Source organism: Rhea americana, unplaced genomic scaffold, assembly GCF_003343005.1.
Source record: "Rhea americana isolate MKP2758 unplaced genomic scaffold, rheAme1 scaffold_26, whole genome shotgun sequence".
Taxonomy (NCBI): domain Eukaryota; kingdom Metazoa; phylum Chordata; class Aves; order Rheiformes; family Rheidae; genus Rhea; species Rhea americana.
The window spans coordinates 3,959,510-3,982,752 of NW_028186379.1; the positions used below are offsets into that span (position 1 = coordinate 3,959,510).

The window sequence follows — 23,243 nt, forward strand, 5'->3', positions numbered from 1 at the left end:
TTGGCTAAAACCATAATTTTCCGCTGTCAAGCTTTTGAATACATACATATTTTAATCATGTGATTTGCCAGTTAAACTATGACTCTTTTGAAACAGAAAGGAACAGAGACTGTACAATATCTAGATTGYGCAAACGCAAAGTTAACTGGGCACATTTCCAATTATAAATCAAAGCCAAAACAAGGGGAATTTTGAAGAGGAAAGAATGCATGGGTCAAAGTGGAAAAAAGCCTCAGTCATGAGAAAATATTTTCTAAGTCAAACTGAAATAGTTTTGATATTAAAATGATAATGAGGGCAAAATCCAGAAAGAATATAAGATGTTTTAACCACACAAGAAAACTAAGAGGTTTACCAACTACAGCAGAAACACTGCAGAGTAGGGTAATGTCCACATGGAAGAATATAATAAAAAAGTAAGAAGTAAAGGTTTTTTGCTGATTCAAGAAATCTTGAAGTCCCTTTAGTCAGTGTTAATTTCTCCTTTTTTGACAGGCCAGAGATGAATACAAGAAAACTGCAACTGCTAATGAGCTGAAATATTCCGACAGTGACCCCGATCAGCATCCTCCAGGAGCGTTACGCGAACCGAGATGCATTGCTTTCTCGTTCCGTTCCTGCCTCCCCGGCTCCCGGGATCCATTCCGATAACCATCAAACCGCAGTTTGACACCAGGAGACAGGGTAACTGGCTGGCACGCTCTGAAACCAGCACAGCTCTTTTGGCACAAGGGTTCAGCACGAGCTGCCGGGAAGGTCCCTTTCCAGAGCTGAGTCACTTCCCTGCTCCAGCGCTCCAGACACAGCGCTTGGGAAAAAAACCCCAGGAATCTCATTTTGCACGGATGAGCCAGCAACAAGACCGCCCGTTTCAACATCCCTGCGTTTCTCCAGCTCTCTGTGTTAGCTTGATGTGCAAGCACAAGCTTAGCTCCTACAGTGCAGCGGGACTCTTAAGAGCAGTTCCTTAGCATACGGTGTCGGAACAAAAGGCAGGACACAATGCCACCACCACGCTCTGCTTTATTGCTTGTGAGCACCGGAGCTTTCTCAGCTTCTTGAAGGTAGAATCGGTACCGAATGTTTGCTGGTAAAATGTTAACGGCTTCTGACAATAGCTAGGATTTTGAAAAGCAGCCTTTTTTATCATTTAAAAAAGGATACATTTTAAGGTAAAGATAGTCAGTATAAAGTACCCTTTTTGTTAAAAAAAAAAAACTAAAACTGTGCAAAAAGAGCTAAAATACAGATCAAATAGTAAGTAGCAAAATTATTATTTGATTAAACAGCTATGTAAAAGCATACTAAAAATGCAGTCAAGGGAACTTGAAGTAGAAAGAAACATGCTTTTTTAATACTTTTCACAGAGGTAGTACAGATGGGTATATGGAAATCCATCACAGGAATCAGCAACATTCAGCAGAGGAATCACAGCAACCCTCCTGCCCCCCCACCCCGTCTGAACACAAGGCACCAAAACAGAACTTTTAAGCTGAAAATAACAAGAAGTTGTGCTTACCTTAAAATTGTGTGCTTTTTCATAGTTGAAATGGTTGTCATTTTGAGTTAAGGCTGCTCTTCTGACCAAGGAGGTGATCTGTGAATAGGCAAAGAGTTTCAGAGGTTGCCACAGAAGTGCCCCCTTTACTCCCACCTTCACCCCCAGGGCCACGGCCAGGAGCTCTTGGCGTTTCCTTCCTCGCTTCGACTTGTGAACCACTGCACAGTTTTTCTCATTTTCGAGCCACAGCTCCTCAGAGAACATCGCRCTGGGATCCCAGATCTTCTCCCTGTCTTCCTCGGCGCCTGGCAGGCTCGCTGTAGTCAGTACGGCACAGTTTGTCCAACTGCTTCTAATGTTAGCGAGCAGATTTGAAGCAGCTGCAGCCCATTCTGCCGAGACCTCGGGCATGTGACTTGAATGGGCCGGCTTGTGGGATGGAAGGAGCTTCTGCATCTGAATAAGTAACGGCCTGTGCCGTGCTATTTCTTAAGGCAGATGTGTGCCTGAAACAATAGCCTGAATTCATACACGGAGTGAGCCTCCCCCCGGAGAGCCCCCTCCCCACGCCGTGGCATCCAGCGAGGGACGGATGAAATACCAGCCGGGGGACAGCTTTAGAGCTTCAGGTCCAAACACATTTCAAGGGAAAGACCGTCGCACGTTACAAATGAAGACACAGACAAAAAGCCCAGGAAAGGCCCGCACGACCGAACACGATGCTGCATCCARTTACACTCAGACTCGGGGGTTTATAAGCCAGCAGCCTGCATACCAGCAGATTAAGCCCTTTAAACCATGATGACTGTTTAATCTCAAAGGGCTAAAATCTCTCCTTTTTCATATCCTGCACCAGGGAAAAATCCAGTAGCACTCCAAAGATTAATACCACTTCCATACAACATTTTGTCAGAGTGCACTTAATAGTCTGGAGTKAGATCACTGTCAGAGAAAGCTGCAAACGGAGCTGCGAGGCCCCGGGCTAGGAAGCGCCGGGCAGCCTCCTGGGGAGGGAGGAAGGCCACATGCACAGCCCCGCTTGCATTTGATGCCCGTTTTAGGGGTTGTAGGGGAAGTGATTTTTAGTTAAAGCAAAGGGATAGGAGAGATCTGGAGCCTCASTGGTCTCCACTACACGTTGCTGTTACTTTGGGCAACTTATCTGTTTCTCTGCAGCCAGATATTTGTCCCTTTTCAGGACATGGAAGATGTGTGACACCAAGCTTCCTATGGGAGGCGCGTTGATGAAATTAAAGTATTATTTGAGTTATTTCACTCATGCTAACTTGTGAAATTGCTTCTTTTTTGTGTCTGCTTTAATCTCAGCCTGAAAAGCTGGAAGGTTCATCTATTCACCTACTAAAACCTCCACTGGGTRGACTGCACGCCCCTACTAAAAGCAGTGCTCTACTGATTTGAAAGCTTGTGGGGACAGATGGTCAGCCACCAGTAATATCAGGCCCTGCAATTTCATGTAGTGCTTTACTTAAGGCTTTCCTGAAGTTCTGCAAYCTGTAAAATCAGCTTTCCAGTTATAAAATGATGCATCTGTTTCTATGTATAACTTATTAAATTCTTTTCTTTCCCAGATAACTCATAGCACCTCTTTTTACAAGSTAGGATATTCCAAAGCTGCTGTTATGCTAGAGGTAGGGTGTCCACACAGCCGTATTGCCCATGGAGCGGTTGCTACCTGCACGAACCTTCCCGAATGCACAGCACTGCCAACTGACCACCACCACAACCGGCTGTGACAGATGTATTAATATTGGTCTGCCTGGAGGAAATCCCTGCTGCTCTTCCGTATGTGCTCCCCTTGGTAAGTCCTGATTTCTGCCAGCTCGGGACCTCTACCTGCTACAAGACAGACCACAGGTCCCCAGCTTGCTCTGAAGGCACTTCATGAAATGAGAACTGTTGGCGCCAAGGTCACCCCACCTCCTCCAGCAGCAGTGACTTCACTTTGGGCCATGAGGAAAGAAACTTTGGAGCAGCTTAAAGTTCTTATCACATTCCAGCTTCTTTTCTCAGTGCTGTTTTAAATGCATTTACATTTATCTGTCAGAGGGACAAAGAAAAACGAACAAGCTTTGAGTTGTCAGACACCTCTGGAGCTGCAGCTTGCGAATCGCATTGGTATATATCAGATACTCCCTTTTTGACTTGCCGCACAACTGATTCAAAGTCAGAGAGAGGTCAGATTCTGAATAATGCTCTAATATTTGTATTTATGCTACTAGACTGATAAGAATCCCATTACATAACCAGTATTTTTTATGTAACATCGCAGATTTGATACCCAAGCTGCTGGCTTATGATACATCTTAGAATATTTATTAAACTATTTCTGGATTATTACAGTGTCATCCTAGGAACCGACAGACAGTATGATGTGCAATGGAAACTCTGGCTGATCTCATAGAAGCATTAAAATTTCATTGACTTAGAGGAAAAAAACTCGGCTAATTCAGTTCATATGACTAAGGCAGATCAGTATTTACTGTTTATTGTATATGAAATTTTATTTATCCACTAGGTTCCTTTATCTGTCTTGCTAGGGCTCTGCTTAGGTATTTGTTTAATGGGATCTCTTGCAAACACAGGATGTACAAAAGGCCGCCAGTGAGTGCATTCTCTTAAGAAGCTTAATCATACAAACCAAGTTTGGTGTCTAAAATGGTGTTACACAACTGAGAAGAGTTGGGGCGTAAAACAACCTCTTCCTCTCTAAATAAAGAACAAACAGCAGCAACATGAAATTCTCAAGTGAATTAGTTCCAGGGTACCGATATCCTAAGCCGGTCCAGGTACTGAAGTGCTTTCTTTTACACCTTTTATTTTTCTTTATACAAAATTCACTGCACGTGACATTTTATCAGCTCATTTAAAGAGTGAGTTTCTCCTGATCAAGCTAACAAGTTAGCTTCCAGCTAAGGCAGAGAATGCCACTGGCTAAAAATATTTTGATGGTTGTGACCAAATACCTAAACTRGTGAAGACTGAAAGGCGAACACGGGGTTGCCTGCACTTTCAGACTAAAGGATTTCTGCATAACATATGAYTTTAGTTTGTTAGTCTGTCTGTAAAACATATGAACTGTATGGCAAATTGGGCATTTAGAGCAAAATAAATGTCACTGAACCAGAATAATAAAGTAAAAGGGGGTGAGGGGAGGAAGAGTGTTATTCAGCTGTTGCAACATTTTCAGCATGCCTTTGTAGCAGGAGCTGAACTACGCAATTGTATCTCCCCTAAAACACTACCATCTTGTTTGCTAACAAAGACCTTGGGGGTAGGAAAGAATAAATTTTAGTATGAAAAGYTTTCATTTTCGTACATGTTGCATGATTTCAGTTTTAACCGTGTGGGCGGCACCGAAGACTTGCCGAAAGCAAGCTGTGGCTCATCCCGCGTGTTTGTGCGGGGGAATAAAYGCCGCCCCGCTCCCCTGCCCCGAGCGCAGTGAGCAGCAATGTGCCGCGTACACCGCTACCCCGTCCCTCCTCCCCTTCCCAGCCACCCCACACACGCGCGTGCCAGGCGAGGGAGGGCTACCGAATGGGTGACTCTTGCCACTTTGCCTGCCGAAGGGCACCCTACAGCCAGCAGGGCACTGGCACCTGCAGGTCCCCTTGGACAAGACCATGAACTAAAAGGAAGATCGCTCTGTGATGAGGAATTTCGGCAACCCCATGGCTGATCTCTAACTCCATACGCTGAACACCGCACGTAAAGGCAGTCAGAGGTCAAAGGGAGGCCTGCTTCCTCACGGGCACGGCACCTTCAGCAATCTGCCAGACAAACTACGTTTGCTCAATTGAAAACACGCGATGTGGAGATGACATGTGGTGCAAGGATCTTGCAACTATCGATTCCCCCCTGGTTTTAGCAAGTCATTCTCATGATGCTCTCATYAGACAACTCAAAAGAAGGCGGTGGGTAACGCAGTAATCTAAGTGTGCTGTTAACAGAGCACAAGGCACTGAGGAGATACAGCCATGAAGGCCAGACGGTGAGAGGCTTTAGCGGCACGTTAACACATCCAGCGTGCATCTCCTACTGCAAAAACACTAGSAGCCTGACATTAAAAGTCTTCCATACTGCTGAAATTGTGGGAAGAAACAAGCCCCAAGTAGAAAACGTACTAAACATGAGGCAGAGCACAGGGTCTGTAGAGCAGCACTTGTGAACCTTCATCTTGCAAAATACACTTCCCTAAGAAATGCTCCCCTTGACAAGAAGTCTCTTGACATCAATTARGCGCACACAGACGACAGGTGTGCAGGACTGTGAAGCTCCACAACACAAAGCATGGGATTAAAGAGGAGTCAGAAACAGCACAAAACCGGTCTGCTGCTGCTCTCTGATTTGCTTTCGAGAGGAAAACAATCCACATCCCTTCAGGAAAGCTTTTGATGAAAGCTTCCATCTAAAGGGAGATCCTACCCTCACATTTCCTGAGATTCACCACAACAGCCAGAGGAGCAGAAGGCTCTCCCTGGAAAACAAGCACACACCAAAATAGTCAGCATTAATTGGCTGATATCCTCCTCTGCTCAACGTAACTCCAGCTTCCCCTGACTGCGGGTTGGTTTGAACTCCTCAAAGATGCAGTTTTGCCCACCAAGAACCCAACAACTGAATGGTTCCAACAAAATCTCCTTTCAGGTGAGCTGGAGCTCAGTAAGCTGAACATCATCAAGGTCTGGCCTCATTAAAAAACAGCACTACAGGTTTTTCAAAGCGTTAAAATATAATTATATTTGTATTTTTTGCTCTTTTCTCCTCAGAGTTTGAGCCATTTTTTTCCTTTTTAAGAGCAACAAGACTCTCTCCAAATCGTGAGTCACAAGACTGCCAACAGTATGTCAAACGTGTTTAAGGTGGCAGACTTGCTACAGGAGGCCACCCTTCTGGAGAGTGTGGATGTACATCCATCACCACCAAATCCCACAGAAAGAGCATTGTACAAACTGGGTTTACATGTCTTCCTCCGCACTAGAGAGAGATATATGGCTGCCTTGGGGTTGCGCGGATGGGTTCTTGGAAGATCTCTTGAGGACTGCTGCTGGCCCATGCAAATCAGAGCAGTCCCAAGAGTCCCTGACATGAACTAAATACAGAGCTCCTGGTGCCCACTGCTTCAGCGAGCCTAAAGCCACATCACCACACTGGAGCGTCTGCCCTCACCGATGTCCTTTTCTTTTGAGGATAACCCAGTTCAGAGCAAAAGGAATTTCACCTTTAGGAAGACTTCTGCAGAAAATGTTCTGAAGTTCTGTACTCAAATCTTTGCACCTCTTCTAAATTACTATCGTTGTTTACCAGCATCACAGCGACCAATTATTGTTTATATCTGCTTCCTTCTGTCGGGGTGTTCAGTCCCCTCCCCTGCAGCTAAAAGACATGACTTCCCTACGGCAAATGAAAATATAATCTCTGTTAAACTTCAGATTTCTTTTTCAAATCCTTCTCAAACAGATTTTTTTGTGCACACCATGATTGTTTTTCTCAAAACAGGGCAGTGAACTAAAGAGTACAGCAGCCAGAGGTAAAATGCTGTGGATTCAGGAAGGCACTAGAGAGACTATTACTAAAAATAATACTCACTGTAAACCTCTTATGAAGTATTAATAAAATAAACTATTGTCTGGAGGTTACATTAAGTAGTGTGCCATTATATAATCATCTCCTATTAAAAACAGTGGGTGGACTAAAACCCTTTATGTTGTCACATAACTGTATCACTTAATGTCTTAAGCTGTGTATTTAATGCCCATCATCATATTTAATAGGTCTAAATTAGTGTTTTTATTTCTGATTTTTTGTAAACTATAATAAGCACGCATTGCATTACAAATATATTGTAGTTATCAAGAAAGAAGTCCAGAAATAAGGGGGAGGATTTGGAGATAGTATGAACTAATTCCATGATTCACCTGGATAACCCTGTAGAGATTAACACGGTAACAGCAGGTCTAGGCTATTTATTGCCTCAACTTCCTTTCCTCCCACTCTCTYTTTTATCCTTTCCATTCTAGCTCCATACATGTCAAGGTTATTGATGAATTTTCCTGGCCAACTTCATGAGCCTGTCCTTTGTGGTTAACATTCATTACCCAAAAGGTAGCAGCAGGCTGAAAGAGAGAAGGTTAACGACAAAATGGGGCAGACCAGGGTGCAGCCTGCCCTGCTGCTGCCATGGAGGATGAGGATGTCTAGCCCATGCCAGGTCCCCACAGCGGTGGCTGGCAGAAGCCTGGGAGAAGCAGGGATGAGGATCCCAGCCAAAAGTGCCAAAATGTTTCCTTTGGCTCTACTCCATACCTGCTCCTTTTAACAGTACAAATAGTTTCTGATCCTCCATGGGTTGATATATTACTCTCTCTCATCTTGATTTCACTTCAGTATCTTCCTGTGTGGTTTCTGTTCCCACCTTTGCTGTCAACATCTCTGCAAATTCTGTCACYGGTCCCCTCCAATATGGGTTCCTTGGCACCCTTATCTGCTTCCATGTTTTCAGCTGCTTTTTGGTGTCAATGGCTCCCAAATCTCTCCATCTATGTTTATGTTATCCCATTTCATACACTAGATATCTCACTCTGGCATCTCAGCCTGGTTTTGGCAGCTCTAATTCATTCCACCTGGAAATCAGTGTCACAGCTTTTCTACCAAATATGGAGTATTTAAGGAGTTCTATTATTTAGTTCTCAGGAAAACTGCACTGAATTTATTTCTGAACTATCTTGTTCTCTGTATAGACAGAACGCATATGACTGTTTTCATGAGCTGAATTTGACAGACTGCAACGTATGCAAATGAGTACTATTACTGTATCTATAAATTAAAAAGAGTATCTATGATAAGATCTGGTCTGTAGTCTAACCAAAATTCAAACATAACATTTACCCCAMTTTTTGTCAAAAATCTGCAGCGATCTTGTTATCCTACCGATGATGTTATTCAGACAACAGAACTAACAGAATACGTTTTCTAACTAATAGACATTTAGGGATGGAAAGCATGGATGGATGGTGGGTGATCTAAATCAGTTATCTAGGCTCTATACATAATCAAAGGTGAAAAACAGAAACCTCCAGAGAGTGATTCACCTTCTTCTGAGAGAGACCATGTCTAAAACTGATGAGCTTGAATTGCCTTCTTGTAGCTCTTTTCATGCATCGTGTAAGGAAATTAGGTGACTCGGGTAGAAACAGATAGCTTACTTGGTGATGTCTAAAACTGGGTAAGATTAACCTCTCTCTGAGCATTTTTTCTGTTTCCATTTTTTTATTTTCTATTCAATTTTGGAATAAATTGATTAAGGAATCCTTTATTTTATCATCCTAAACTATATCTATGAGTAATTTAGAATAATAGTTGTACTTTGTTTTGTTTATTAATACTTCCCATAGCTGAGACTCAGACTGATGCTGTGGTAACAYGGAATACCCACACTTTACTTTATCATTATTACACAGCTGTGCGTACCTTTATGGATTTATCTGGATTCATTACATGACCTTTTTCAGAAAGTTTAAGTACAGAAGAGTCAGCCTTTCATCAGTGCAAATTTCTGATGCCTGCTATATAGGTAGCCAGCCTTTTGCCATTTCACCCACAGAGGAAATAGCCTAGCAACATAATTAACTTAATATGATATACTACGGCCTCTCTGAATTAAAAGGGAAGTGACTCATGCTCTCTGCAAGATATGAGACTATTAGTCAAGAAAGAGGATCTTAAATACTATAGCCTTTATGAAGACCCTCACTGAATGCTGGCTTAGTAYCAGAGAAGGTACACATGTGTACAACCTGTTCATCATTTTATGTTTTTGCTACAAAGTTTTTTTTTTCCCTGAAGAAATAGCACTTTGTTTACAAAAGCCAGCTTGCCATTGATTAAAATAGTCATTACCCTGCAAGAGGAGTGCAGAGCTTGAACTACAGCCAGAACTGCTGAGGCAGCACAGTGGACTGGAGAAGTTAACACATTTACTTCCCAGTCTGGAGAGAGAGAGGAAGGCAAGAACGTCCCCTCCGAGAAAGGTGSTGGCTACTGAAATCCAGGCTCTCAGGCAATGCCCTTGAGGAGACTCTAGCAAGGTCAGAGGGGCAATAAACTTAGAGGCTCTGCCCTCAAGGCTCCTTGCACTTGCTCTTTCAGAGCTGTCATTAAAAATCACTGCTTGTGAATTGAAAGAGCTGTTTGGGGGAGAGATCCTGTTGGGTGTCAGGCTAAATCAGCGCTATGTTTTGTGAGACTGTATTAAGCCTGTTTAATGTCAGGACATTAAATGAATGAGCTTGATAATAAATTCGAGCGTTAAATAGCTACTGTGTTTTATAGCTAGTGGGTGTAAGGCCTGGATGTTTGACTATGTGCCTCATCACACACCCAAACATGAGCACAGCACATTAAACACAMACCTACCTATTCGCTTTTGGGATAATTCTCGTTTCGGTGTCTCAAACGTCACCATGCCCATAGGCAGGTGTTACCTCGAAGTAACACAGACCCTGGAGTCACCTGCTGGCTGCTCCACGGATAGTGACATTTAAAAGGTAGATTTTATAAAACATCTTTTTSTTTCTCATGCTCAGTTCTGATTCTGTGTGATGGTTGGAGGAAACTTCTTGCAGAATGAGACCAACTCAGCATTGCAGCATATGCTCTAGGCTGAACGTTACGGACCAAAATCAGAGCCTCTGTTCATATAGGGAAGATAAATCCAATCCAGCCGGGATTATTACAAAACAAAGAGGGAAACAGTTTTCAGAAAAGTTTCCCAGAAATCCTAGARTTAGAGAGAAACAGCATGTATGTTCTGAACCACTAACGGCTCACCAGAGCCAGCTGATCTCTGCAGGGACCATAAAGCGTCTTTGACAGAGCTGCCAGAATATAAAGTACATTGTGCCATTCTCAGGAACTAACAGCATCACCAGGCGCTTTGCCCTAGATCAAGACAGCTCAAAATAAGAGAATTTGAAGGTGGGTTAAAGAAAAGATTTATGTAAGTGAAATGGAACAAATAATTTGTGAACCAGTGAGCAGCATGTCTAATTAAATGGCAATCTATAAAACCTAATAGCTCCTGGAAAGTAACAGTTAAGGGCTGCATCCTCAAGGGTGTGATGCTCTGTTCTTTTAGAGCTCACAGGGAGATGAAGATGATAAGCAATTTGCASGAAGTACAGTGCCAGTATCAGCATTAAGCAGCAAATGAGATTTTTCTCTAGCTTTGGCAGTTTCTGGGCATTGTGAAGGAATTCTACAGCTTCAGTCTCAGACTTAAATAAACAGCATGACASAGTTGCTCTACTGCTCAGCAGTAATCATACTGTCAGGTAAACAGAGCAGTGCGCCAGAAATGTACTAATCTGTTTTCCATCATTAGTAATATTTCTGTCCTGTTTTACTGCGATACTTTTTGACTTCTTCCAGTGATAACACATAAACTAGGTAGACAATATATGGTGAAAGTAATTATTCATACCACTTAGGACACAAAGCAGGCAATTAGTAAGTAAGAAAACAAGGTATTTTCAGGTTGAAAGACTATTGTCGTGAAAATTATTTTTTACAAGCCTGAGACATTACATTTTACCMAAAAAAAGAAGGGGGAAATATATCAGTGTTGCAAAAAGTCACATTTTATGACTGCAAACTTGTATTTCATTATTCATCTACTGCATGGACACAAAATGAAGGCAATAAGGAACCATTTTTTCACGTGCATGAATGGAACTAAGGTATAGAGGGGATCGCCTGCTCCAGTGCTTGACTAGCCATGGCTGTCTTATGGCTTGTCTGAGCTGAGCTGTGAATCCATGAATGTCCAAATGGTGCATTACCCTGAGGTGGGGACATCTGGTGTTTGCAGGTACCCATTACGTGCTTCTGCCCCGTCAAAGGAATGTCACCCTGCTCATGAGAGACAGGGCCAGATCCTTGACTGCTATCCCAAAAGCAGCAGTAAGGCTGACGAGTGGCTCCAAAATCCATGTTTGCTTAGAAAACATTACAGGAATTTAGGCAGACAAAAATGATGTGGAGCTAAAGAAGACAGCACACCGTGTGATCACTTACCTGTTTCATAGTGTACACGAACTCTTTTCTGTGCATTACACTCCTTGGTATATAAGAATGGTTCCTATGGCTTAAACCTCTATTAGCTCCTGTTCTCCATATGAACAAAGCATGGAAAGGAAGTGGCTGGGATAGAAATAGCATCATTTATGGAAAAGAAGCAGAAGGTCCTTGCAGGAACAGGCAGTTTCATCTTGCAGAATATGTACCCTTCTTCACCTCCCTCCACCTCATCCTACAGAAAAAGCAGTTCAATTTATAACCAACGTCTTCACCTCCAGCATGTGGCTTCTGAGCAGAACTAGGCCCTGGATCAGGTTCTCTTTTCCCACAGAGAAGCAAGGGAACTACTGTTGACTGCAGACCAAACATAAAAAGCGTGATTCACTGCACTTTTATAAGGATGTGTTACAGGATACTCAAACCGCTTGAGATCATACACTTTGAACTTGTATAAAGTACCAGAACGTATCCAAGTTGCTTTATTTTCCCTTCAAAGAAGTGTTTTGTTTCATGTTTGCTTTACGCATTGCTTGGAGCTGTTTTTGTTATAGTTTTACCCTGTGGGTAAGTAGTGGTGCAGATATCCTTCAAAACACATATGCGTTCCCATGGCCCACTRAAGAAAAGCCCAGAAAAAAACTGACCCCACTCCTCTGCTAGTGAATGAACGCATAAAGGCTGCATAATCCTAGTTTTATTTTTCCGTACAGCCTGGCATCAGGTGTCATTTGACCCCGATATCCTTGTAACTCCCAGTGACCTGCAGCCTGCTGCCCTCTGGTCCAAAGCGGAGCCTTTTGTCAGCGGTGGCCCAACATGCCCAGCTGCTTCCGCGATTGTTCCGCAGGGACAGATGGCTCCTCGCAACACAAAAAAGAGATTAAAACAGGACAGAGGGAGTGACATCACTACCCAGTCGGGGATTTTTTTCAGAGGACCTACAGGGCTACCACCAGCATAAACTCAAACTGCAGTTGATTYTGCCCACTCCGAGGAAGAAGTTCAGAGTTTGCAGAACAAAGCATGTTTCTTTTGAAATACATAATTGCCACCATTCTAATATTCATTTACATGAACAATATTCTGTTACAGCTGTTAAGCTAATCTGAACAGATACTGTCCTGTCACCATCAGCACTTTTTAAGTAATCAAAAACCTTCTTTCCCTGGCTGTAGCTGGCCTGCAATAAATTGGTATACAGCATATTTGTTTATTTTTCTTTTGCTTGTGATGAGGGGCTAATAACGAAATGACTGAGGAAAAACAAAACCAAGAAAGTAAGTTTCACCATTAGGACCAATCCTGCTAAGACTTTTGTAAAGTTTCACCATTAGGACCAATCCTGCTAAGACTTTTGTACATAAGGGATTTTATGTAGGACATTTTTCATAGTCCCACTTATGTGAATGGAACTAAATAGCGCAAAACTCAAGAACAGTCTCATCTCTTCTAGTACCTAGTTCTGGAAGTAGTTCACYTCATGGCAATTTTTCTGCTTTGAATTCAGCTCCAGGTTTGTTAAAGCACTCTGAATTCTTGCAGCTGCTGCGGCAGAGTCTCCCTGCTGGGGGTTGCAGGACAGATTCTCTGGAGAACTATGAACACCCAAACTGGACTGCGTATACAGAGAACTCATCCAGCTAAAGTATTTTCTGCAGTTTACCTAGTCAGTATTTATACTATCTAAAGTACATTACTGTGGGGGTCAGGAGGGAGCTGGCCGCTAGGCATGTATGGTACTTGGTGCCACAATGTTTTTCTGGCAAAGYAGAGATTTTTCCTTTGCAACAGACACGGTTCCTAGCAAAACCATATGAACGTCATGAAATGAAAGTCCCAACACTAATAATAGTGAGATTGTTTTCAAGTGTTAACTTCCAAGAAAAAGTTAGCCAGATATATAAGGTGCTATTTCAAAACAAGAGACTATCACAGATATATGGTGTTACCCACAATCAGAGCAGGATCCCTGGTGTCTGTTGTTACACTATTGATACACTATTGACCACATAGACTGGGATATAATAATTAGCCTTTTTGCAGCTCAGTTTTTCCAGCAGTAAAATTGACGTAATAAAAACCTGCCTATAATACTGAGACTTCTATAAGATTTACTTAGTATTCATAAGCCACTGTGAGAGTGTAGGGGGAGCAGCAAGTAAGTACAATCTTACATTGATTAGTAGTGATAGTTTAGATAGCAAAATTTGTAAAATTTGACAAAATTTTTTAAATAAAACTCAAATAGACAAAAACTAAAGTTCATTTTAATCTGCTTTTAAGTGATATTACTACTTTTAGGAATGTCTCACTGCAGACAATCATCAGAAGTGGCCACATAGCTGTTATCATGCTCTTTTTGTTATTATCATGAAATGCTTCTGAGAAAGAACAATGATTTTTCCCATCTTCTCAAATGGCTATCTTATCTCACCTTCACTATGAAACAACCGACAGCTACTAGATGCACAGGAACATTGGCATGTGAAGGCCAAACCATCCCACGACGACTAAAAGGCTCCTGGGAGATGYTTTTTCTCAAAGGTATTAGGCACCTTCTGCTGCCTCAGAGACAACTGAGAGTATAATATATAGGCATTACCTAGACCAGGAACCAGGAACCTAGACCCAGCATCTTCAGACACTAAAGTAATTTCCTGTTTCCGTGAGTCAGAGGGAAGAGGAGAGACCCGTCTGCACATCCCCTGCTCAGCCCGCGTCGGGGCTCGGACTCGCCGCCCGTCCCGAGCTCCTGCCCCAACCCCGAGGCCCAATGATGCTTTTATTCACAAAATGCAGAACAACTTCCATGGGAGACATCACTGTTTGTGGTTTTGCCAAAAAGAGCCAAGTTAAGCTTTTTTCTTCTTGTGCATAACCACACAGAATAAGGTTCAAATTATTCCCACAGGCGCAGCTGTACAAACCAGCTCTGTCCACGAGACTTCTGCACTAAACCCACGGCTTTCAGAGGACTGGTGCAGCTGTAGCTAGTGGATTGGAAGGCAGCAAACCATTATGCTGATAAGACAAAAGACGTGATAGATCCCATCAAACTCACACTTAGTTTTACTGCCTCAGCAGTGCTACCAGTAACATCAGCATGCTTGGGAAGYGCCAGCCCAACACTGCGCTGCAAGTAGAGCTGATGGCATTCAGCACACCGTAGAGTTAGGCCAGAGGTTGTGATTAACACGGATGGAGGACTCCTTTGCTTCATAAAGTATCATCATTTTTTACTCTGTTAATTTTAAGAGTGTATCTCCTTATTAGTCATTATCCTAGAATTTGCAGGGAATTTTTCAGTGAAACATTTTTCATGACAGAAAACGTGACTCATCAGAATGGGAACTTTTCACAAGGAAGTTCTGACCAAGATCTGAATTCCATTTTTTTTAATTATGGAAACATTCAACTTTGACTTATTTTAAAAAKAAATATCCTGTTTCCAGCTTGAAACATTGCATTAAAAATAAATAATAAAACATTAAAACATCAAAAACAGTTGAAGCAGTTTCAGTCAATGTAACTGAAAAACTCCTTCTGCCTTTTACCTGCTTCCTCAGTTCTGGTTCATTAAAAAAAAGGGAAAAAAAAGAAAAAAAAAGAAAGTCTTTTACCTCTTTCACAAATCAGTATGAGGAAAAAATAAACAACAAAGTTACCATTACTTTTATAACTCTGCTACAGGACTTTGATAAACTCTTAAGGTTTCAAAGGTGTTCCTCTATAGCAGACTGCCGAGGAGAGTTGTATTCCCTTGTACCAGCTCAACAGATACACAGGCCTCATACTCTCTTTCTTTCTGTTAATTGGTTGTTCCCTAGGGCTCTTTTAATCTGCAAAGACAGCCTCAGTCCCCTCCAAACCTCTTTTCTTCCTGCTGTGAAAACAAAAAGGCACCACTAAATACTTTATAATTTTAAGCAGAGAAGAACTGCTCCCTCATGGCTGCAGCAAGCAGCAACAAAATAATCACTGCTATTTTCTGGTTTTGTTTCTGCTTTCTCAGGACTTCAGCTGAGACAGATTTAATCCAAACAATATTAGAAAAGGGAACCACGCCACAGCCGTGCTAACGCTTATTCAAGACAAGCTTCCCTGAAGGAATGCCTTAGAAAGCCTCTCAGCTGTTGGTAAAGTATAGCACTTCGACTCCGGCGGAGGGCAGAGACAGCCTTAATATAGAAGGCATTAATGAAGGATTTACTTAGCACAGAGCAGACAATGCAACATTTAAAACCCCGTGTTTATACAAACTAGCAAAGACATTCCAGTGCACCACSAGGCGAAAACCAAAATGAGACTTCGCTGTATTTAAAGAAGACCATAGYTCTGCATATATCTCTTGGGGTGGTATGTTTTTACACCACATTGATTGCTCCCATTTTTATTAATTTCTGAATTAGGACAATATTTTAATTCTTTTTTTTAGTTGCTTCACTAGGAATTATAGCTCTTGGGCTCTACATTTTGAAATGCCAGCTGAGCACTGTTTGTATTGCAGATTCAGACAGAGTAAGTTAATTTATCACTTAAATGCATTTTCACTTCATTTTAAGACCATCTAATTTGCTCTAAGAAGTTTAACAAGTTGGCTTACTACTGTTGTAACACASGGAGACTTCATTAAGCGAACTGTCATCTTCTATCAGCATCATCATCATTACATCCTGCCCTTGTTTTATTCTAATTTATAGCAATATTTCACAACTTGCCAACATGGTTTCTTGGTAATTTAACACAGTTACAAAATTGGCAAAGAAAGCCAGCTATTTTCACTGTGCTCCACATTTCCTCCACACACCAGTTTCACAATCTCCATTAGCGCTCAGTAAAGGGTGGATAGTTCTTTCCAGTCAACAGATTCGGGTGGTTTYATGAGGTGTAGGATGGGACCTCCCCATTTAGGGATTTGTTGCTTTCTTACTAATCTTCTCCATTACCTTCAGAGGTGGTGAAATGTTGCAGAGAAAATTGCTACAGGTGATACTTCTTAAGTTACGAAAAGCTTTATAGGTCAAAACTCAACATTGTACATACTTTTGCAAACTAATAGGCAATATGTGCCTTACAACACAGGCACCGCATGCCCCATAAAGCATGATCCACTGAAGAGGCTGTTGCTCTAAYCCCAGTTTCCAGCTTGTTTTTCAGAAACTGCCCAATATGCAGCCAGTAGCAGTAAAAGGATCGATCCTGGTGGCAACATCTGTTTCGAAAGAAAACCACTCCAGTCTCCAGGTAGATGCAGGTTAAAAAAAAAAAAAAGTCCTTACTTAATACTACTGCATGTAAATGTCAAAGAGCAGCTGAGGGTACAGCAATACGCTTAACTACAGACTCTAGTAATAAATGTCAGGCAAATACCTATCTTGGAGGAACAGCTGTAATCCTCAATATACCTTCAGGCTGCTTCATCACATCAGCTGGATTCAGCTCCACTTTATCTAGTGCTTCAGTCAGATTGCTAGTGATTAGGGCCTAGATGAAGGAAGCAAAAAGCCCTTTTCTGAGGTGCCCTGCAAAGGGAAGACTACCACACTGCTGCCTCTACCCACACGGGACAAACCACCTGGGTATCGGCAGGATGAAGTAACGCACCTCCTCAGTAACTCCGCAACTGCGTATGCTCTTTAGGGAAGAGGCAAGAACAAACATCTGTTCTGCGGAGCCCTTGGGACACGGAAGTAACAACTGAAAATAACAACTGGYATCTCTTGGCTCACGGCAAAGCCACTAAAAAGCAATTATAGCCGTTTCCCCAGCTGTTTGCACTGACAAGCTGATGCAATCTGATCCATGAGGGTCTCAAGAGTGTGAAATACATACGTGTTCACCGATAAGGGAAAGAGTTAGGAACTGACCAGGTATCAGCTATCTATACCCAGCCAGTCAGGGCAACATAACCAGGTTTTGGTACGGTGCGTTCAAAGGGAAGGGACTTGMAAGGGGGAGGTGTCATTTCTTAAAAAACACAGCAGGCGCTTAGTACCAAATCAGCTCAAACAGGCCTTAGAGATCAGTCAGGGAGAAGGAGATTACCTCCGTAGTTTAACACGGAAACATGTCATGAGGAGTTTATATTACGGGTTAAAAAAAAACTGTTGAGATTCTAACAGATTTTTCCACTGCTGCACTGTATCAGAAAAACATAACTGGCCAATCAGAAAGTTCTCCCAATCATCCAAGAAATTTGTTTAAGGCTTTTCTCTTCCAGAAGTCAAATGTTTGTCACACACAACTAAAAACTACAGTATTTATTACTTATTTTTGAATAATGAAAGTTTCGCCWGAAAGGGAGAATTCAGGGAATATTCTGCTGAGATTCTTCTATAGTTCAGCACCATCTGAAGAGTTCTATATAGGAACCTCTGTCATCTCATAAGGACAGCACTTCTAGCCTTCAAGTTCTTCATCTTCTGCTTCCTGTTTTTGTAATTGCCTGTCTTATGTTAGAAGTGGGCCATTCATCTTACTGAACACATTTGGGCCACTATTTTGAATGCAGCTTTCRTAACCTATCTATACTATCAATATTACAGTCATGTCCCACTCACATTTAACTGAGATGACTCTCCTCTCATAACTGCATGGAGCATCACATGAGAAAATACTTCATGAGCTAAYGCCTTTGGTAAAGTTTCCTTTATACTCACCAAGATGTCTTGAATCATTAATACACATTAACTCATTGCCTAGATAACTTTTTTATAGAAAATTGAAATGTCCTCTACTGTTAACTATATGGTAATATATCTGCTGAACTGAGGGATCAGACACTCAAGATTTGCAGAAGTACTTCAGTGTATGCTTTACCAATTCTGCAGTTTATGTTGATTTGTAATTACAGAAGCCCTTTAGGATACACGGACTTTCTAAATGGCGGAGTCACAAATTAAGAAGGATTTTCCTTCGTCTGGTAAATCTATACAGGTTCATTATTTATTGTTAACAAGAAATGTCCTTACATTTACCATCAACAAATGTTCTAAGTCTAAAAGGATCAACTAGCTGCACAGCTGATTTATAAATTTTATTACTATTTTAACTTGTTACTATTTGTTGAAGTGCACATAATGAAGAGCAACAAGTTTGGCACCTAATTTCCATGTGTTCATACTTAAGTAAGACTCCCACTGACTGAACAGACTCAGATTTTTTAGTAATATTTATTATTTGCATTGCAGTAGTGCACATGAGCTTCAGTCTTGGACCAGGTCAAGACAACAGCGATGCTGTATAAACCCAGAAAAGAAGATATTTCCCTGCCCTGAAGAGCTTACAGTCTAGAAAGCTGCCCCATCTTCATAACAAGTACTATCTTTCTTGAAAGGAAAAACATTTATGTGGAAATGGAAGATAACCACAACAGACAAAGACATWAATTTTGAAGACTGTGAAGAAGAATTTGCAAATATTTGAGCAAGGATCCAATAGTAAACTACCAGAGATACGCATAGCCTTTTAAAAGTGCTCTGTATATAATACCCTAACTACTAAAGCGCTTGGTTCTCCTTCGGATTAACGACAAATTAGTGATTAACATGTAAATGAAGAGGAGAAAGAAGTGGAAACCCCCTTCAAATTCAGTACGAACATTTCTTTCATAGGTTTTTCTCCTTGCAGCAAGTGTTTTGTCCAAAACAACTACCTCCCCAACTTCTTCAGAGAATAAATTTAGCTAAATGTGTACAACAAACAACAACTTGTTCAAGATATTCATCAAAATCTAGAAATTTCATTAACATTTTCATGGATTTCAGATTACTTTACAATCACATACTTCATTTTGTAACTGCTGACAAACATTGATTTGCCTGAGAACCAAYACTTGCAATTGTAAAAGTCTTAAGTCCACAACACATATATGAATAAAATAATTTATGTATTTTTAGAACTTTTACTGAAAAGTTACAAATGGTTTAGTTTCAAAAAAGCCTTTGTCAAACTTTCCCTTAAAATGCATCTTTGAAATAACTTCCTAGATTTATAAATAGACTGCAAACTAAAACATTCAGGAGCCAAGACATATCGAAGAACTATCTGAACAATTTCAACTCTGCTCTGTTGGGCAAAGCATGAACCTACCTACCTACAGATAACATATACTGTCTAGTTATATATATATGTGTATATATATGTATGTATGTATATATATATATATATATATAAAAATACATTTTAACAGGGTCTGTCAATCCATATACATAATAGGAAAGAGACAAAGATTAAGATGAAGGTGTTGTGGATTAACATGATGGTTTATCAGAGGGTCTAAATAGACTAGTTTTGGCTGAAACACAAGGGTTCTATGTAAACTTTTACGTTTTTCTAAAATTTTAAAAACTCAGGGGAAATGGTAGGCATTTGGTGAAAGTAGTTTTCTGGATAAAATGGAGAGTCTTTCGGGTTTCATGTGCCTGGGGAAGATCTGCAGGGAGGCAGGGACTGTGTTTCCGGGGTTCTCACTTCTATGGCAGATGGCCCAAGAGCCAGGCAGTATTAGCTTCTGCCAGAATTAGTGAATCTGGCAGGTGGGTTATATCAAGGCTGAGGACACCCAAAGAAAAGAAAGGAAGTGCTGAGGTGTGAGTGCTGAGGATGGAGGTGTGATGCATGAATATGTACGGTTGCTGGGAATCAGTGAAGTATTGTTGCTTTTTAATGAAACATTTCAAGTTCAAATGTACATTTTGGGGGGAGAGGGAGGGAAAGAAGGAAAAAGAAGGCTTTGCTGGAAAACTTCCAAAGAGCTCTAATCTGGACTCCTGCTGAAGGAGATAGTGCTTACTGGAAGAGCCAGAACTATTTTAATGAGCAGTGGGTCTACTTTTTCAACAATGAAGATAAAAATAAATATTGAACAGCTGCCGACTTCACTATGCAACAACCATAGGCTTTAATTCATTTGATAGACCATAAATCTACATGGCACCCAAAGAATAGTGGGAGTATTTCATATTTATGAATCTATTATGCCCACATAATACAACATTATACTATTTTCTTTAGTACCTCTGTATATGCATGTACCTTTTGATATGCTATGCACATATTACATATATATACATATACATATATACATATATATATATATATATACACACACACACAGCTATATCAGTTTATAAGCATGTCTCTATCTGCTTAACTAGTTGGCCACACTTATAAAATACACAATAAGCAAAAGAAAGTCTCAGTATGTCAAGTGGAGCCATGCCCAGTAAACACCCATCACCCTCATGTTCTTGAAGTCTGTTACTAAGGCATAACTATGCTAAATAGTGTAAACATAAAATAGTTATCAGAATGCTGCATCAGAAATATGCCAATAATTGGACTTTTAGAATCAAAAATTTGGATATTGTAGTCATGCCGTACTTCATTTTTCAGTAATGGATATACAGGGAAAAGTACTTTTTGAAAGTAATTGCAGTTTGAAAGATTGAACAGTTAAGCCCACAGCCAATGTGAAGAAGAAAAGCCATTATTTTAACCAAAGAAGTGCCACCTGCTCATCCTCCTGCATACCTTTCAAATGTTAATGTTGAAAAAAAAGATTGTACTAGAAAGTATACTACAAAAACAGCTTTCTATGTTGAGCAGTTATATGCATTTACTATYAGGGAGCATGTTTGGTAAGCAGGAATCTGGAGCTGCCTGTTGAAAGAAGATAAATCATCTTTCTCTCAAATTATTTTAGCAGATTTTTGCAAGCGCTAGTGTTGTTTATTAGCTGGAGGTAAGGGAGACAGGAGGCGGGAAYAGACTGAAGTGCTTTACATCATTTAAAAATGACAATGAGGCTGTGATTTTTTTCCATGTAGACTGTGCAAGACACTTCCTTGCTTTACCAGCTCCAAACTGAATCACTTTATGTCACTGTTTAAGATTAAACCTCAAACACCAGCTAGAAGCTCTACAGGAYGCAGCTGTAGCCAGCAGCATCCTTAGTGGGGAAAGGATGCTCTAAACATGCAGCGCCTCTGCTGCGCTCCCTCTTGGTGCACCTTCTTTCCTGCCCCCTTTTGACTTTTTAAACGCGCTGATACTTTGCGTGACAATTAAAAACAGCTATAATGCTCTAACTTCGTTTTTGGACTACAGCTCCTCAGGATTCACTTCTCCCTAGTGATTCCCCATCAACATCGGAAACTTAAGGTTCTTCCATGTCCTTCTAACATTTCAGTTTGGCAGTCTACAGGAACCATCTATGTGGGTGAGTTTCTGAGATGGTCAGATTTTGAAGGGTGAACTGGATGAAAACAACCAGGCAAGGCAAGACTGGTTTGTGAACCTTTTCTTTTCTTTTTTNTTTTTTTTTTTTTTTTTTTTGTTTTAAGTATCATTCCAGCTGCAGGTTATACTTGGATTCTGCTGTGGATCACCTACTGTTTTTCTGGTTTTTGTAAAACAGTAGCTGTCACAGCTGGGCATGCAAGATAAATCATTAAAAGTGATATATAAATAACTAAGGCCCAGAAATACTCATCTTATACTACTCCAGGCAAAACCCTACTGATTGCAAATTTCTAAAAAAGTTACTTGTTTTCTTGTCTGTAAAGTGCCTAGTAAATTCTAGTGCTTTTGTAGAAAACAGATATTAATAGGAAGAGAAAATATTAATAGAAATCCTCAGGATATCTGTAAGATGAGCAGATACTTGCTTCTGGCTGATGGAAAGCAAGTGACAACTGAATGGAGAAGTGCGGTCTAGGGAGAAAGTCTCTGAAGCATTTTCTGAAAATAGCTGTCTGCTTAATTTTCTTTTCTTTCTGTTACAATACTGTGACTACAATTTTGTTTGCATAAACCATGAAGCTGAGAGACCTCTGCCCTACTCTTAGTGGTTAGAAATGCTCTACTCAGTAACATCATGCTCTTAAAAAGCAAAACACTCCCTGTGTCATTTGTTTCATTTGTTTCTCCCAACACTTCACGAAACAAACCAGTTGCTATTTTTCAGTCACGCTGCCCTGCACTCWGCACACAGCTGATTACTCACTGTTATGGATGTAAATCTTTGAAATGCAAAGAAAAGAAATGAAAAGAACGTCCTTATTTAAAGTGAAATCCCAGTATCCAGCAGAATTTTACAACCATTTTTACTATGGCAATAATTCTTGCATTCTTGCAACAGTACATATTAAAAAGAAATATCTATCTTAATTCAATTTGAGCTCTGACCCTTCATGTCCTACGATGTTCTCTGTGTTTACACGAGCATAGATCATTTTTCCCCAGGCCAGTTCACATCATGGACAGTCCTCCCTCAAACTCTTTTCTGAATCCTGAAGTTAGTTCCACTCTGTCACCCTCGGGCTCACCAGATGCTTCACAAACTGCTTTCACCACATCACAGCTAGRAGGAGGACGGGTATTATTCCCATTTTATTGACAAGTGCCTGACTCATTATATTAATTACTTCTCCTTTTGCCTTGTAATTTGAGTAGCAGTTTGCATTTTTGAAGAACATTTAATATGCTATATTGTTTTCTATATTCAGAGACTAGATCCCATTAGTTTCACCTGCATTTKCCCAGTAGTTCTGCAGAATCTAATTTGTTCACTCAGTAGCAAAAGTAGCCTCATTAGCCTCTGAAAATGTTTGAACTACTTGCCAAAGCCACATGAGAGCTT

General features: G+C 40.9%; 1 protein-coding gene across 1 annotated transcript in view; it reads right to left on the reverse strand.

Annotated features, from left to right (window-relative positions):
- CHN2 (chimerin 2) overlaps nucleotides 1–23,243 on the reverse strand; it is a 132,596-nt gene that overhangs the window by 21,027 nt on the left and 88,326 nt on the right. Inside the window, exon 8 of the mRNA XM_085307621.1 lies at nucleotides 1,520–1,597. Within this exon, the coding sequence (XP_085163747.1) occupies nucleotides 1,520–1,597 (78 nt within the window). The remainder of the gene's footprint in view (nucleotides 1–1,519; nucleotides 1,598–23,243) is intronic.